General features: G+C 37.7%; 1 protein-coding gene across 1 annotated transcript in view; it reads right to left on the bottom strand.

The window, feature by feature from the left end:
* Window positions 1–6,699: 6,699 nt before the first annotated feature.
* The window catches only part of sppl3 (signal peptide peptidase 3), a 44,904-nt gene continuing 37,048 nt past the window's right edge, over window positions 6,700–14,555 (bottom strand). Inside the window, exons 8-10 of the mRNA XM_077242982.1 lie at window positions 13,688–14,042; window positions 12,886–12,995; window positions 6,700–8,904 (exon numbers count right to left, since the gene is read on the bottom strand). Coding sequence (XP_077099097.1) covers window positions 8,833–8,904; window positions 12,886–12,995; window positions 13,688–14,042 — 537 coding nt within the window. The 3' untranslated portion in view covers window positions 6,700–8,832. The remainder of the gene's footprint in view (window positions 8,905–12,885; window positions 12,996–13,687; window positions 14,043–14,555) is intronic.

Consider the following 14,555-nt stretch of genomic DNA (forward strand, 5'->3'; position numbering starts at 1 on the left):
TTTTTATTCTTATAATGCAACAACCATCCAACAATGTTTACAATTGTGATTCTGAATTAGAAATGGTGAGTTGCACCTATAGTTACAGTTACACCTAAAATATACATTTCCAATAAATTAGTCCATGGCCACAGTATGCATCAACAGCCCAAAAGCATTGGGTTTCGTCATGACCTTCAACACATCCGTGCTCTTTGAGAGCCTGAGGTCCAGCATGTGTTCCTCAGTAGCTCCTCCAATCCATTAACTAAACTTCAGAGGAATTCCTCACTTCATTTCACAGAATACACACGGAATGTCCACAGGGGTCAAAGGGCAACGGGCTATAGGGAGCCTGAGCAGACCTTATTCAAACAAGCCCTGAGGGTCGAGGTGAGGAGCGTTGAACTGCTGCTTTAGAGATAACCCAAAACACCGCCCTGCATCACGCTGAATCAAATACAATAGCCTACTTATTTCTTACTAATTTTGTGGTGCTGATTCTAAAAATAGTGTCTGTTTCACGCTAGCACGTCAAACTTTCCCACAAAATATGATGTGCATTAGGTGAAGTCTTGTGTTAGAGACATGATTCCTCTCTTCCTCTGAACCAGGTTAATATGTTCAATTCTCGGCCGATTTCCACATTATTTTATGTCTAATCCTGATTCCAAGATTAGAATTATGGCCAGTGACAGAAGAAAATGCAAACATGATCCAGATTTGGGACCCAGTTTCTGGCATCTGTTTTGCGCTCACATCCAAACAGGGACAGTGACAAAAAAGTATTTATTTGTAAACTATGTAAAGTTTTTTTTTTTACATTAAATCGAGTACCCCCCCCCCCCCCCCACACACAATTTTGCAGAACCTTTGACTGCTTTTATTATTTTGATAAGTGCATTAAAGCTGATTTACAGAGCTGTGTAGTAACTGATTACATGTTATCTGAATTAAGTAATCGGTTTCCAAAAAAGTACTTGTAATTAGATTTCATTATGTTTAATATGTAGGCTACATTTAATAAGTAAAATACTCATAATCAGGCTACAGTTACTTTTTTATTGATTACATGTTATTTATTCTACCTACTACTTTTTTCTATCTATAAAATTTTCTAAAACAAACGAGCCATATTTCATATTTCTTCAGGTTTTTAGAACTGCACACAGACCAGCCACTAGTCATGTGACTTTCCATAAAAAAACTCTGAATTTACATAAATCATTAATCTTTTAAAAAGGGTTTTTTTCAACAATGCATATCTAATCCTGACAAACACATTATTATTTGTATTATCACTCAGTGAGTCTTTGAGTATTACTGTCTTTGGAAGGCTTTTGTCTTTCATACACATTAAAATGCATAAATTTACATTTATATTTACATGCAATGCAGGGAATCCACAACTTTTTTGTCAGCTAAAGCTCTTTGACCTAATATATTTACTTGAACACTGAGATTAAGTGAGGTCCATAATAAATTAAGTCAATAAATAAGATTTAGTTCACGGTTCTCTGAGGTCAGTTAATTGCAGGAAATGCAGGTAAAAATAAATACAACTGTTTTGTTTAAAAAGTGTTTTATTTTTATTGTTTTTATTTAAAAAATATATTAATTTACATTGTTTTATGATATAATTATTTAATAGCTTTTTTTCAACTCCCGAACCTCTTGCAGTTCCCTCATGAACCCCAGCTTGGGAAACTCTGACGTAATGTAATATTTCAATAATACTTTGTTGTTGATAACAAATGGAATATATTTTCTTTCTCTTTGTACTTTTATATCAATATGGTCCAAGATTATCCTATTCAAATCAATGTAATAAACGAGTTAGATCAAAAAGTAATCTAAAAGTAATCAGATTATATGACCTAAAATGTGATGTAATGGATTACGTTACTAACTACAATTTTTATCATTTGAAATAGTAACTGACTACAGCTTGTAAGTAATCTAGCACTGCTGACACATTTAAATAAATAAAAAAATCTTATTTTGTGAAGGGGGGGGGGGGGGGGGGGTCGTACTTAGCAGATTTTTTTTTTGGATAATTTATTTTATATTTTAACTCTGCATCATCATATTAATTAACATTAGCCTTTTTTCAAAAATTTTTTGTTGCAGAAATATGTTTTTCAAGATGCATGGCTGTGTAATAACCGGCCTGCATCAGTCCTGCGCAGTAACTCTACACCCATTTTATGAAGTACGCCACTTATGTGTGTAAATCATGTATTTCTATTAGAAGCAAACAAACTGGCACTGCTACAAATCTCAGGCTCTACGGAACACCCTCATTGTCTTCCTGTCATTTAATATTGCACTTTCCTGTTTATCTAAAGTAAATATTCCATTCAACACACTCCTCGTCTGCAACGCAATAATTTTTTACCCCACAGATAACATGCTACAATCCACAACGTCCCAATGGAATCCTGCATGGCCACGGGACTTTCGAGCCTTTGGGTGCACTGGCCAATACGTGAACAGGGGTGGACCCTAGAAATTCCTCAGCCCTAGCGTCTCTCTAACACTTGCTTGACCTTATCGACCCCCAGTAACCCCCCTCACCCACAACCCTGATGCCCTGAAGGCAAGCTGATTAACCCTACAATTACTACTGGATCATATTCGATACATTCATTTCTAAGAACTCTCAATTATCAACTTGAGCAAAACATTTACGTACTGCCTTCAATCGTCTGATTGATCGTTTTTTAGTAAGTAAAAGGCATTTTAGTATAATTAAAAATCCACTTTCATGGTTCATGCATCATCAAGTAAACGTAAGAATAACTTTCACATTGTTAGTAGGAGATGAACACTTACTGGCTTAAAGGAATTTAGGGTATTTACTTACATTTAGATTACTTTTTTATATAGCCAAGAAAAATCATAAATGTATATGATACATAAGGCTTTGGAAGAACGTTTAGCTAGGCTATTTCTCAATTATCATTGTATCGTATAGCCTGTTTTGACAACCCAAATAGGCTACATTAAATTATACGAACAAAACTAGTTTTATGGGTTAAATCAGGTAAGGATAGCTCTTTTAAGGCAATTAGCAATTTATAGTGTATCATATAGCCTAATACAAAACATAAAATATATCAGCTACACAAACTGTTTTTACATTATTGTTCATAGTTTTTACAATGTTAATACGAGAATTAAAGTGTAGCCTAATGTATCATTTATTTTATGTTAAAAAAAATTCTCCTCACTATGCAGACATGTTAAGGCACTGATTCTTCTGAAAAAGGCAATCACGTCACAAGCTCGATCAAAAAGCTATATTCCACGTCTTTTTTTTAAATCCAGATGTAAGATTTGAGCTGTATTAAGAAACTTTAGACTAACCCCCACTCATCTTGTAAAACTTTTTACACTGGTGTGTTAGAGAGAAGTCAGCAGAGTTCAGTAAGCCTCTCTTGTGTTTACAGCACTAGCTTATTCAGCGCTCGCGCATCACATGAATGAGCGGCCATTTTCCCCTCAAAGCATGAGAAGAAGTGACGTCACAAACTAGTGGTCACGCGATAATAAATTGAACAGTTAATATTATTAACTCCAGATAGGCGTTTGATTAAGAAGCATATAAGGAAAGATTTTATCGTATTAATTTAGGAATTGTATAGGTTATAAATACTCTCAACACAAGCGTATTGGTTATATTTTCCATATTTAAGTTAGGTTTTTCACTACAATCTTATTTAATTATACTTATTTTAGCCAAACTAATGCTATTAAATAAACAGTAATGTCCACATAATCATAAAATAACGACGGCAGCTGTTGTAACCACAGATATTATGCATAATTGCACATACTATATCTAACAGTCAGCTTCAGTCAGTGAGGTTACAGTGCCACATTATGGACGCAAAGTGAACTTCATAATAGAGCTTCCAATGTGTGTGACTTCATCAGAATTTAGATGACATATTTTAAGGACTTCTAAACCATAATAATGAGAACATTAGACAAGTAATACGCTGAAAGACCATCCTGGACCAGGAACAAATATCAGCTGTGGCAGGTTGCATAAACTGATTAGACTATAGTCTTAAAAGTTAGTCATACAATGTTTTTTTTTTTTCAAAGATTAGTCCTAACTTTTTATGGTCAGTTACAGAAAAAGTTAGATCGGTCTAATTTAAATGTGAAAGGTTAGCCTGACTGCTCCATTGTTGCCAGTTTGTCAAACTAGTTCGTAAACAACAGTCTTAGTGGAACTATAACGACCCGATTTGACCATATAACCATACCAGTTTTGCAATATACTGCACTACAAACATTCAAACAGAATGTATATAATATTATTTATCTCCTCTTACTGGGAATTCATTACTTACTTAACGTTTGTGAATTATGATGATCTTATAGCAGGCAAAAACTCACACACATTAAATGAAGATTGAATTTGAATATGCCTCATCTCAAACTATTCAATTTGTGATAATATTCCCCACAACTTCACAACTCAGTCAAAGAACCAATAGCATCTTTAATTCTTATGCAGGTTATAGCTTGTTTGCACATGACGTCGCAGCTGCGGTAGGAAATGCAGGAGGGCAAAGAGCAGACACCATCACAAACTCAAAATGCACAGGTTTTGCGATGTTTATGGTTGCTCAAATTAAACCGAGAGACCACAAGGTGTTAAAAAATATAAAAACGCTAAAAAAAAACGTTTTAATCGTTTTTAACTTAAAACTTTGTATAGGCCTATCAACCAGGGACACATTTAAGTGCATTTTATTTTGTGATTTCATCGGAACGAATAGTCTCCGAAACACATTAAAGCGCGCGTCCGTGTGAAGACTGTGCGGTGTGCGTGAGTCACAAGAGAACACTGTATCTGCACCACTGATCGCAGTTAACGAGCACTTTGATCACTTCAAAAACAACACATTTCAGCATGGTAGATCACCTCTTATTTAACAAACGAACGAAATGAATACTCTGCAAGTTAACGATGTTTTATTTATTTGTATGGGTACATCCGTGCCGCGAGATGTGTCAAAAGCTCTTGAAAGTAGTGGGGACATTATCAACCTTAGCAAAAAGTGGTGGGGACATGTCCCACCCGTAAATTACACCCCTTAACCCCTTCGTGGTATCGTTTGCAGGGAAGAGAAGCTATTTTATTCTATTGCATTATCATTTGATGTTTTCACTGATGTTTTGTAGAATTCCGGTCAGATGTTGATCTGGTTACCGTGAAAATAGTCCAAAAAGTGTAGGCTACAATTCGGAGGGTCACATTCAGCGGACAGACAACTGACACACTGTATTTTTTATTATATTTTATTTTAAATGACAACCAAAATCAAATCCATATAGAGTTGTGAACAGTTTTGAAGTGGCTGCGTGCAAGTCATGCTAATTCACAAGCCGAGTGAGTCCAAATGTAATGTTGATTATTAAATTAAACAAGCTTTCAAAAACACTCAGCAATGTGATTATTTTATTGAGGCAGTGGTGGGTTTAATCAGTGACATTATTACTAGACTACTGGCAGTGTTGGTGAAAGTTACTTTTAAAACTAGTAATGCATACAATATTGCGTTATTACCTAAAAAAGTAACTCATTGCGTTACTTAGTTACTTCTTATAGAAAGTAATGCGTTACATTACTTCTGCGTTGCGTTTTAAAAAAATGAAACACAAATGTGATGTTTATCTAAAGTCATTTTTGTTTATTTTTATGGTTGAAATGGGTCACTGAAGGTTAGCACCAAATGCATTGGTTAATAAAGATTAAAGCATATTTGTGTAATTTAATATATTTAATTATTGCAGGTTTTTGTAATATTCTGAGCTTGTATTTCACTGTTTTTATTCATTTTGAGTAATAGTACTAACTGTTTTTTTATGCAAGTGAAATGAATAAATGGCTGCTCACATTTATTCTAAAACCACAATAACCATCATGTACAGCAAACTCAATGCCTGTGAACTTATTTCTCTCAAAATGGGGACAGGAGAAATGCCAGCCAATAAAAAGAATAACAAAGTAACTTATGTTACTTATTTGAAAAAGTAACATATTTTGTTGTAAATTTAAAAGTAATGTTTTACTTTACTAGTTACTTGAAAAAAGTAATCTGATTACATAACTCATGTTACTGCATTACACCCCCAACACTGATTATTGCCCTAAACTCACTAGCAAAAAGGCAACACAAACCAGACCTCAACACAACAGCTTCACAAGTGTTTCAATTCAGTCGATAAATCGCTCCTCTTCATAACATGAGGATCACGTCAAACATTTGTCGGGATTTTTCTGTTTATACCTTTCTAAACCAGCACAGTACAGACTTTCCTCCATCTCGTCCATTCTGCTTTTCACTTCCTGGTCTCCATCTGTATTTCGTCATCAGAATCACATGTCTGGAAACAAGCTATTGATGATCACAGCTCAGCCATGATATGTAGGTATGGCTCACATGACATCACCTCTTTCAATGCACATCTATGCAATTTGGGCCATTTTAATGTTGGCCAGAAAAAAAAGTAAAGATAATTTAAGGAATCATTCTTTTTTGTAGAACAAACATTGTAATATTTACAATATCAATACTTGAAATTGTGTCAGGTTTGTTCAGATCCCAAACCCACAATAAAATGATGATACCATAATAAATCACTAAATAATAATTGAATTGTCTTGTTGCGGCACTTGGAAAGGAGACCACTTGAACATACAGTTAGAGTCATGTTTATTTACAGCAGAATCCTGACTGAGGAGAAGAAAGGTTATGAGAGCTGAAATGCTTTCAGTACAGCTCATTTGGATCCACATTTCACTACACCTTTTAATTTATTTATTCAAATTTCTATACAGAATCCTTTCGGCTGTTAACGTTGACAGCCAAACAGAGCTTAGTGCCCTCTACAGGCAGGGAGGACGATGAAAAAAAAAATCAAATTACAAAATGAAAAACCACAGCATTAAATGGGAAAGTTGAGAAAAATACAAACAATGGGATATAAACAAATCAAACAAAAAAGCAATCTTTCATTTAAAAAAACAATAAACATTTGCATTTATTTTTTAAATGCAATCACCATGATCATCATTTATATTGTTCTCTTTTTTCGTGTAATGTCTATAAGGGTGGCAGAGGGACAGTGAGGAGGCTTGTGAGTAAAACAATGTCCGTGATGCTCAGGTTAACTGTGTCTCAATGCCAGGCAAACGTTCATATTGAATATTCAGGCAACACACTGCCAAAGTTTGCGCGAGGTCCTCCCCGGCCGCGGGGGTCAGAGCGGTCCGGACTTGTTGACCCTTCTCCGTTTTATGAATTATCTTGTGCGACTGTTTGTCCACGACCCCATGTCTGCGTCTCAGTTTCAGAGTGTCGCACTAACGCGCTTGCTCTGATAACGCAGCTTTGAAGAACGACACGCTGTACAACTGACATGCAAGGCCAGACGACTAACAGATTAAAAAACAGGTAACAACAGGTAAAAAAAGAAAAGAAACAAAAAAGCAAACCTCAAGAGACTGAGCCAGCAAAATGCATTATTTTCTACAACATTACACACACACACACACACACACACACACACATTCAATCCCACAGAACTCACTCCTCAATTCCAGTTTCATCATTACAGAGCCAATTGTGTTGAAGGAATGACTACAAACAAAACAAATTAATGCTTGAAATACTAATGGAAAAGAAGAAAAAAAAACTTGGCCTTAAATAATGGAGCTTAGTACAATCTTTAAAGATTCCCTCCAGGAGCGTGATAGAGTTCCTCTTTAGTGGTCCATCCAGAGCCCATGGAGGTAATGGCATACATTCATACATAAACACAAGCACTCCCTTCTCTTCAATGGCCGACTTGCACAAGCGGTCCATGTGCGATGTTGCATGGAAGAGGATGTGTACATCACGCAAAAAAAGTGACATAGATTGAGCTCTTAAGACTCCTTTATAGGGGGAAAAGAAAGGAAATGAAAAAAATATTTCCCATCTGCGCGTTTCGTTTATGACTCGTTTGGATCTAAAAGCCCTTGCCCTTGTTCTCATACGCACGCGATCTCACGCACACCTCGACATGATAACCCCTAATACATGTGTACACATATATACATAGAGCTGTACGCCCCCACAATTTATAATGCATAATTTCTGTATATGCCAAGAATAAAATCTTTCTAAATAAAATACATGTTTCTGCGAAAGAAGGGGTGGTTAGAGAGGGAGACGGGCGGGTGGGGTATTATCAGAAAGGGAAAGAGGAAGAGAGAATGAAGGAAGGAAGGGGGGAAAACAACGGTGTCCTCTAATGTGTGCTGGTCCCTTACAGGGTCATCGTCATCCCAGGCTGTGGCAGAATCTATGTTCCTCATCCACAGTTCGCTTAGAGCAGTAAATATTAAAGAAATCTCAGTCTGTAAATCCATAATGGTGCCAAACGGTACAAATGGAAACACACTTGGAGCTCAAAGGGGCTCCAGTCACGTCCAGACAAAGACTGATCCAGTAAAGTGTGGCTGAGTTCAGTAGAACAAGAAAGGGATGATTGGATAGAAAGAAAAAAAAGAGAGAAAGAGAGAGATGGCATGACAAACATGGAATGGAGCAGAGAAAGAAAAGATTTAAAGAGAAAAAAAAAAAAAGGAGACAGAAACTGTAGTAGGATAGAGACGTGTGGAGCGCATGAATCCATCTGGCAGTGAAGTCCGCGTACGTCTGTTCATCCGCTGGCTGGAGGATGACAACAGGAATGAGGGATGACGAGAAGACGAGTGCAGTTCCTCTCTTCTGACCTCTCTCTCTCTCTTTCTCTCTCCGGTTCCCTGTGCTGGTCAGAGCAGCATCATACCTCCAGGAAGCGTGTGCTGCTGGCCTTGGTGTGGAAGGGCTCGGACCACATGCGGCGCAGGTCCCCCTGTGGAGCGACACACACCCAAACAATTAACACCCAGTCACACGGAACGTTAGGGCTGTCACGATTCCTCCATTAAATTCCAGTACTCGTTTGCAATTTACCCGTGTCGAGTAACCGGCAAAATAATGGAAGTGACTCATTCCACGGGGTGAGAATCAATGAACCGCATTGTTAGACTGTTTTCTAAGGCTGCATGATGTATTAATACCATTAAAAAAAAAAACATACTATAGACCTTATGTGCCAGGGAAACAAGCGCGCAGCCATCTTTAGAACGTCTTTGAACCTCTGATGTCTCTGGCATTGCTTTCGAAGTGTAATTGGCAGGTGGAGTGGATTTACTTATTGTAGAGTTAATGAAAGTTATCATGAGAATTGTATTGTTTGAAGCGGATGTCAGTAGACCGGGAAGATTTTAAAATGATCGGTTCATTCATAAATCTATAAGATCTTACCTTCATGCTGTGGAAATACAAACAAACGAGCACAGCACTGGTGTTATTGTGAATTTACAAAGGCTGTGATTTGATTGAATAAATATATACCCTGCGGGTTTAATACATATACTGTACTGTATTTATTTACATTTTAATTTTTTTTATTTACATGCATGTTCAAAGTAAATGCTCCTCCACATGAACTGTTATTTACATGTGTAAAGTGTGTCTCAAACTCTATCACTGCATATGCTGTGAGTGGGTTGCTTATAATGCAATATGCGCTATTTCAGCAGATTGGTAAGGAAAATCATTTATAAACCTACGCCAACACAGGAGAATACATCAATATCTTTCTAAATATGCAAACTGTTCATCGCAATTTCAAAATAAACGTTTTGATTCCACATGTTCTTGTTCAAAAAATTACAGAGGCCATAGGATGTGGCCAAATATGAAAGATTAAGTAAACATTTGAATTAAAGGATTTGATTTTATGTAAACTGTTACACAAGGCTGCTGGCGCAATCTGCAGGCATTTGTTATAATGGACATACGATGATTGTTTGTATTTGTATTTTATATGATGTATTTTACTTCTTGTACTATAAACCTGATTACTTCTTTTTATACTTTATTTGAACCAAATATGATTAATGACAGCCCTACTGAAAGTGAAGACATAACATCAATACAAGCTTCTCTCTCAATGGTCAATATGTTTTTTTTAAAAGAATAAATAAAATAACGGTAATAATGATAATAAACATTAGTAATAAAATAAATTTATATTATTATAATTAACTAACTTTTACTTTACACATTTTCCTTATAAATTTTAATTGCATTAGTCTATATTAAAGGGGCTATGTGTAGCTTTTTACTTAAAAAATCTTTAAGATAGAGTTTTCATTTGTACATTCATGAGCCAACCATAATGTAATAGAAAGAATGACACCTTAATGTCCATCACGGTTGCCTCTATCAGCCTGTAAGCTCAACTGTGTGGGGAGGATTCGGGTCCAAATTAGCGCGAAAATTCACAAAATGTGACGTCATGCGTGTTCTCGTTTACTTGACAGGCTTATATCCGTACGGCAGCCATTAGTAAGCAGCGGCAATCGCTAGCAGTAACGTTAGTGTTTCAAATGGACTCTGCGGACGGAAAGAAGCGACCAGCCTCCAGCACAATCCAGACACCCACGGAAACTCGTAAGTTAAAAAAAAAAAAAAAGCCTTATCTAGTGCGGGCAAAATAGAGAGTGACTGGCGTCGGGCAAAGACAAGAGTCAACATCGGAGCGGCATTTGATTGGGAGCACCGGTCAGCGCTGGGTATAAAAACAGACCCCGAGCTGGCTTTCTTTTTACTGCAAAGGTAAGACGTAGTTACAACTCTCTGGTTGCTGTGGTCGTGCTCATACGAGCGTGCGCACCGAGAACGAGCATGAGACTGGCTGCAGTTTCTCTAACGGCCACTGGTGTCAGTAAGGTTAGAAATTTCAGAAATTACGCAAAGCTCCTTTAAGTAAATTTTTCCACATGTTTGTCAACCCATTCAAAAAAATGAATAGGTTCATATTTTATTGTTATTTTTGTAGTTGTTATATAATAATAATAATAGCCAATTAAATTATTTATTTTGTTGAATCGGTCTATTATTTTTAATGCATAAAAAAGTAAATAAAACTAAGACTTCTGCAATGAAAAATGTACAACAAAAATTATATTGTTCGAGTAAAAAAATGGAATAAAGTTCAATAATAATTTTAAATTAAAAATAAAGTTCAATCAGAAGTAGTTCCTTAATTTTTTTGGTTTAATAACTAAACTAACTTTTTTTTTATCTTACTTGTAAATATATTGTATATAATAAGTAGCATTTAAACATTTTTTCTCACCTGCTATATCTGGGCTGAAATGTTTAATTAGATGAATAAAGTACATTAAATAAATGGTCTATGTGAATGGACTCATGCATGAGATAAAAACATACTTTCACAACAAAACAAGTCCGTCATTTCTGCACATTCATTTGACCCATTATCCAGCATTATCTGGAGTGCGCACACACACCACAGCTCACAAACGTTCTTCCACAGATTATTATAGTAAATGTCAGTGGGTCTGCATCAGCATTACAGGAAGTTACAGATAATTGCGCCATTTTGCTCAGTACACTAAAATGCGTTATATTCTGAGTTACAAGAGGCTTAATGATGGGAGCATAAATTCTTGACTGCATGTTTTTCCTTCTACAAATATGTCCATTAAAAATAGTACAAACCTGTGCAGATCAATTTACACATACCATAATTACATCCTCTTGTTGTTAACGCCCGTTCACTTTCTTAAACAGAAACATTTTTCTGTCAACAAGCACACACGCTTACGTTGCCTCACCTTCTCTACTGTGTTTGCACAGCAATCAATATTGCTTTTAAGAGTCAGAAAGGTTTCAATAATATGTTCAATTGTGCAGAAGCGCTGACGAAAACAGCACAAACCTGTGTGGTTCTCCTTACATCAATGCTTACGTGCCTTTTCAATCCACGAAGATCACACACGCACGCACGCACGCAACACACACACACACACACACACCTACCCATCCACCCACCCACATACCCTTCCACACACACCCACATACCGATCCACACACTCATCCACACTCACATACCCATCCACACACACACCCACACACACACACACTAGGGCTGGGACGGTATGGATTTTTTCGAACCGTGGTTGTAAAGCAAGAAATTCCCGCGGAACTAACTAACACTCACACACACACACACACACACGGGAAAAACACTGCTTCCTTTTTGAGAAGTTTCGAATCAAATTTATTCTAATGCAAATTTGCTCTGCCTACTTCTGTTTTTTGGCACACACAACATGCTTTAATAGATTTCATCTTCTTGACTGTTATCACACGTCCAACAAGTACTAAAGCATATCTTGACACAAAAAAGCATAGTATTTTAAGCACATGTACCATGGGCTAAAATAATGTGCCATGCATATGATTTAACATGAATGGTTTGGGTTTAGCACTTAATGAACTTTTAAAAGATGTCAAGAAGTCCAAGCTGGTCAAGCTCCATGTAGCTACTGTAACAGCATTTCAACTACCGTGTGCAAAATCGTTCCCACAATTGTTCGTTTCCATGGAAAAGTGAGACTGTTGCTATGGTGACAGCACTACACAGAACTGATCAGATTATGTTGCAACACATGCAGAACAAAACATCTGCCACAACAAAAAACGGCCTACAATTGATGCTTCAATAAAATGAATGCGGAGTACCTGCACAGACGTACATGTGCTATCGCATAAATAATGCAGCGCAGTGCTACGGATATGGCACACACCCAGCTCAAATAACCGGATAACAACACCATGTAGACTTCTGCATTGTTTCTGAGCAAGTGAGTAAATGGCGATTCCACGAAATGAAGTTGACACTGCTTGGATGTTATTAGAAATGAGGCATCTCGCGCCCCACTGAACTTTCAGGTGTCAGCTCAAACCGACGTACCTTCAGGTAGGCCATGGTGAGCAGAGGCAGCAGGGTGAAGGGCACCAGGTACAGGAGGGCAGGCTGGGCCGCGCGGTGAATACGAGAAGCCACCGTCGCCGTCAAAAGACCTGAGAGTGGAAGAGAGAGAACCATCTAACGTGTTGAATCCACAATGAGTCAGTCAATACAATTACATGTAGCACAACCAGTGCAGTCTGTTTGCAGAAAAAATAAGCTAGCTTTACAGTGAATCAGAAACGAACAGCGCAACCAGAGTAGTCCAACTGATTCCCAAACAAATGACTCTTATGAGTTAATCGGAATCATACAACACAAACAGCAATTGACAAACAAATGACTCTAATAATGAGTCTTTCAGACTACTTAGCACACAGACAGATAGATTAACAGATGAGACTGATAGATAATAGACAGACAGAACGACAGATAAACTGATAGTGCGCTAGCCTGGAAAGATTTAGGGCTGTGCAACAATTAATCGTGATTAACCGCATCCAAAATAAAAGTTTGTGTTTACATAATATATGTGTGTGCACGGTGTATAATTATTTTGTATATATAAACACACAAACGGATGTATATATTTAAGAAATTTTTTTGTGTGCATTTATATATACAAAATAATTATACACAGTCCACACACATATATTATGTAAACACAAACTTTTATTTTGGATGCGATTAATCACGATTAATCGTTGCACAGCCTTAATTTCTATTGGAATTATTCTATCAATCACAATGCAAACCACAATCTTAATAGGAGGGTGTGTTGGGATGATAGCGTTGTGACACGCACCAACAAAGTAACCAATGAGGGTGCAGTGGAAGTAGGAGACCCGCTGCATGCGGCCGGACACGTTGGCAGTCCCGGGCACTTCTCCAGAGGCCTGCTTCTTATAGTTGTCGTATCGGAGCACGAAACACAGCAGCAGACCCGGCATGACGATATCACCGATGCCCAGCATGGAGAAGTGGCTCCCGGTGGAGCTTGGGAACACCAGCTTGCCGGGCAGGGAGAGGCGCGGAACGTCCCGCCCCATGCCAGGGCCCAGATGCAGTTTGCGTGAGAGCACGTCGAGGGGGTTGTCGGCAGGTTGCGTGGCCACCTTTACCATCACATTGCTGTTGAAGATGTAGGCGGAGAAAAAGACCTACAGGAGAGAGAGGGAGATGAGTCAGAGGGACAGGCCAGCTTGCCCTGCTGTTTGAAGACGCTGAGAGAGAGGGATGTCAGGCTTGTGTAAGCGTGTTTGGAGTGATTTTCCACACTGACGAAAATGTTGGACGGCCAGCACTGGGATGGGATGGGGAACACGTTTCAGGACATTTTGATGTACTAAAGTGGGTGGTGTGATCTAGTGGTTTCAATTCTGGAATTTGGCAGCCAAAGGATTTCAGCTTTGCACCCAAATGGCACTCAACCGCTGGTGCATTTGACTAAGTAATAAAGCATCTGTTAAACGGTGACTCAAAAGCAAATAAGTAAACCGTTACAGGATTCTTTGAATATTTTATAACAATCTAATGAGCTGTAACTACAAGTTTTATGACAGCAGCAGGGTGGAGTGGTACAGAAGTTCATACCATGTGATGATAGACGTGCCAGTCTTAATGGACATGATTACTTTACAGTATCTGTATGTAAGAGTGACAAAGAAACATGG

This window comes from Siphateles boraxobius, unplaced genomic scaffold (assembly GCF_051911475.1).
Source record: "Siphateles boraxobius isolate OS27281-9 unplaced genomic scaffold, OSU_SipBor_1 25, whole genome shotgun sequence".
NCBI classification, from domain to species: domain Eukaryota; kingdom Metazoa; phylum Chordata; class Actinopteri; order Cypriniformes; family Leuciscidae; genus Siphateles; species Siphateles boraxobius.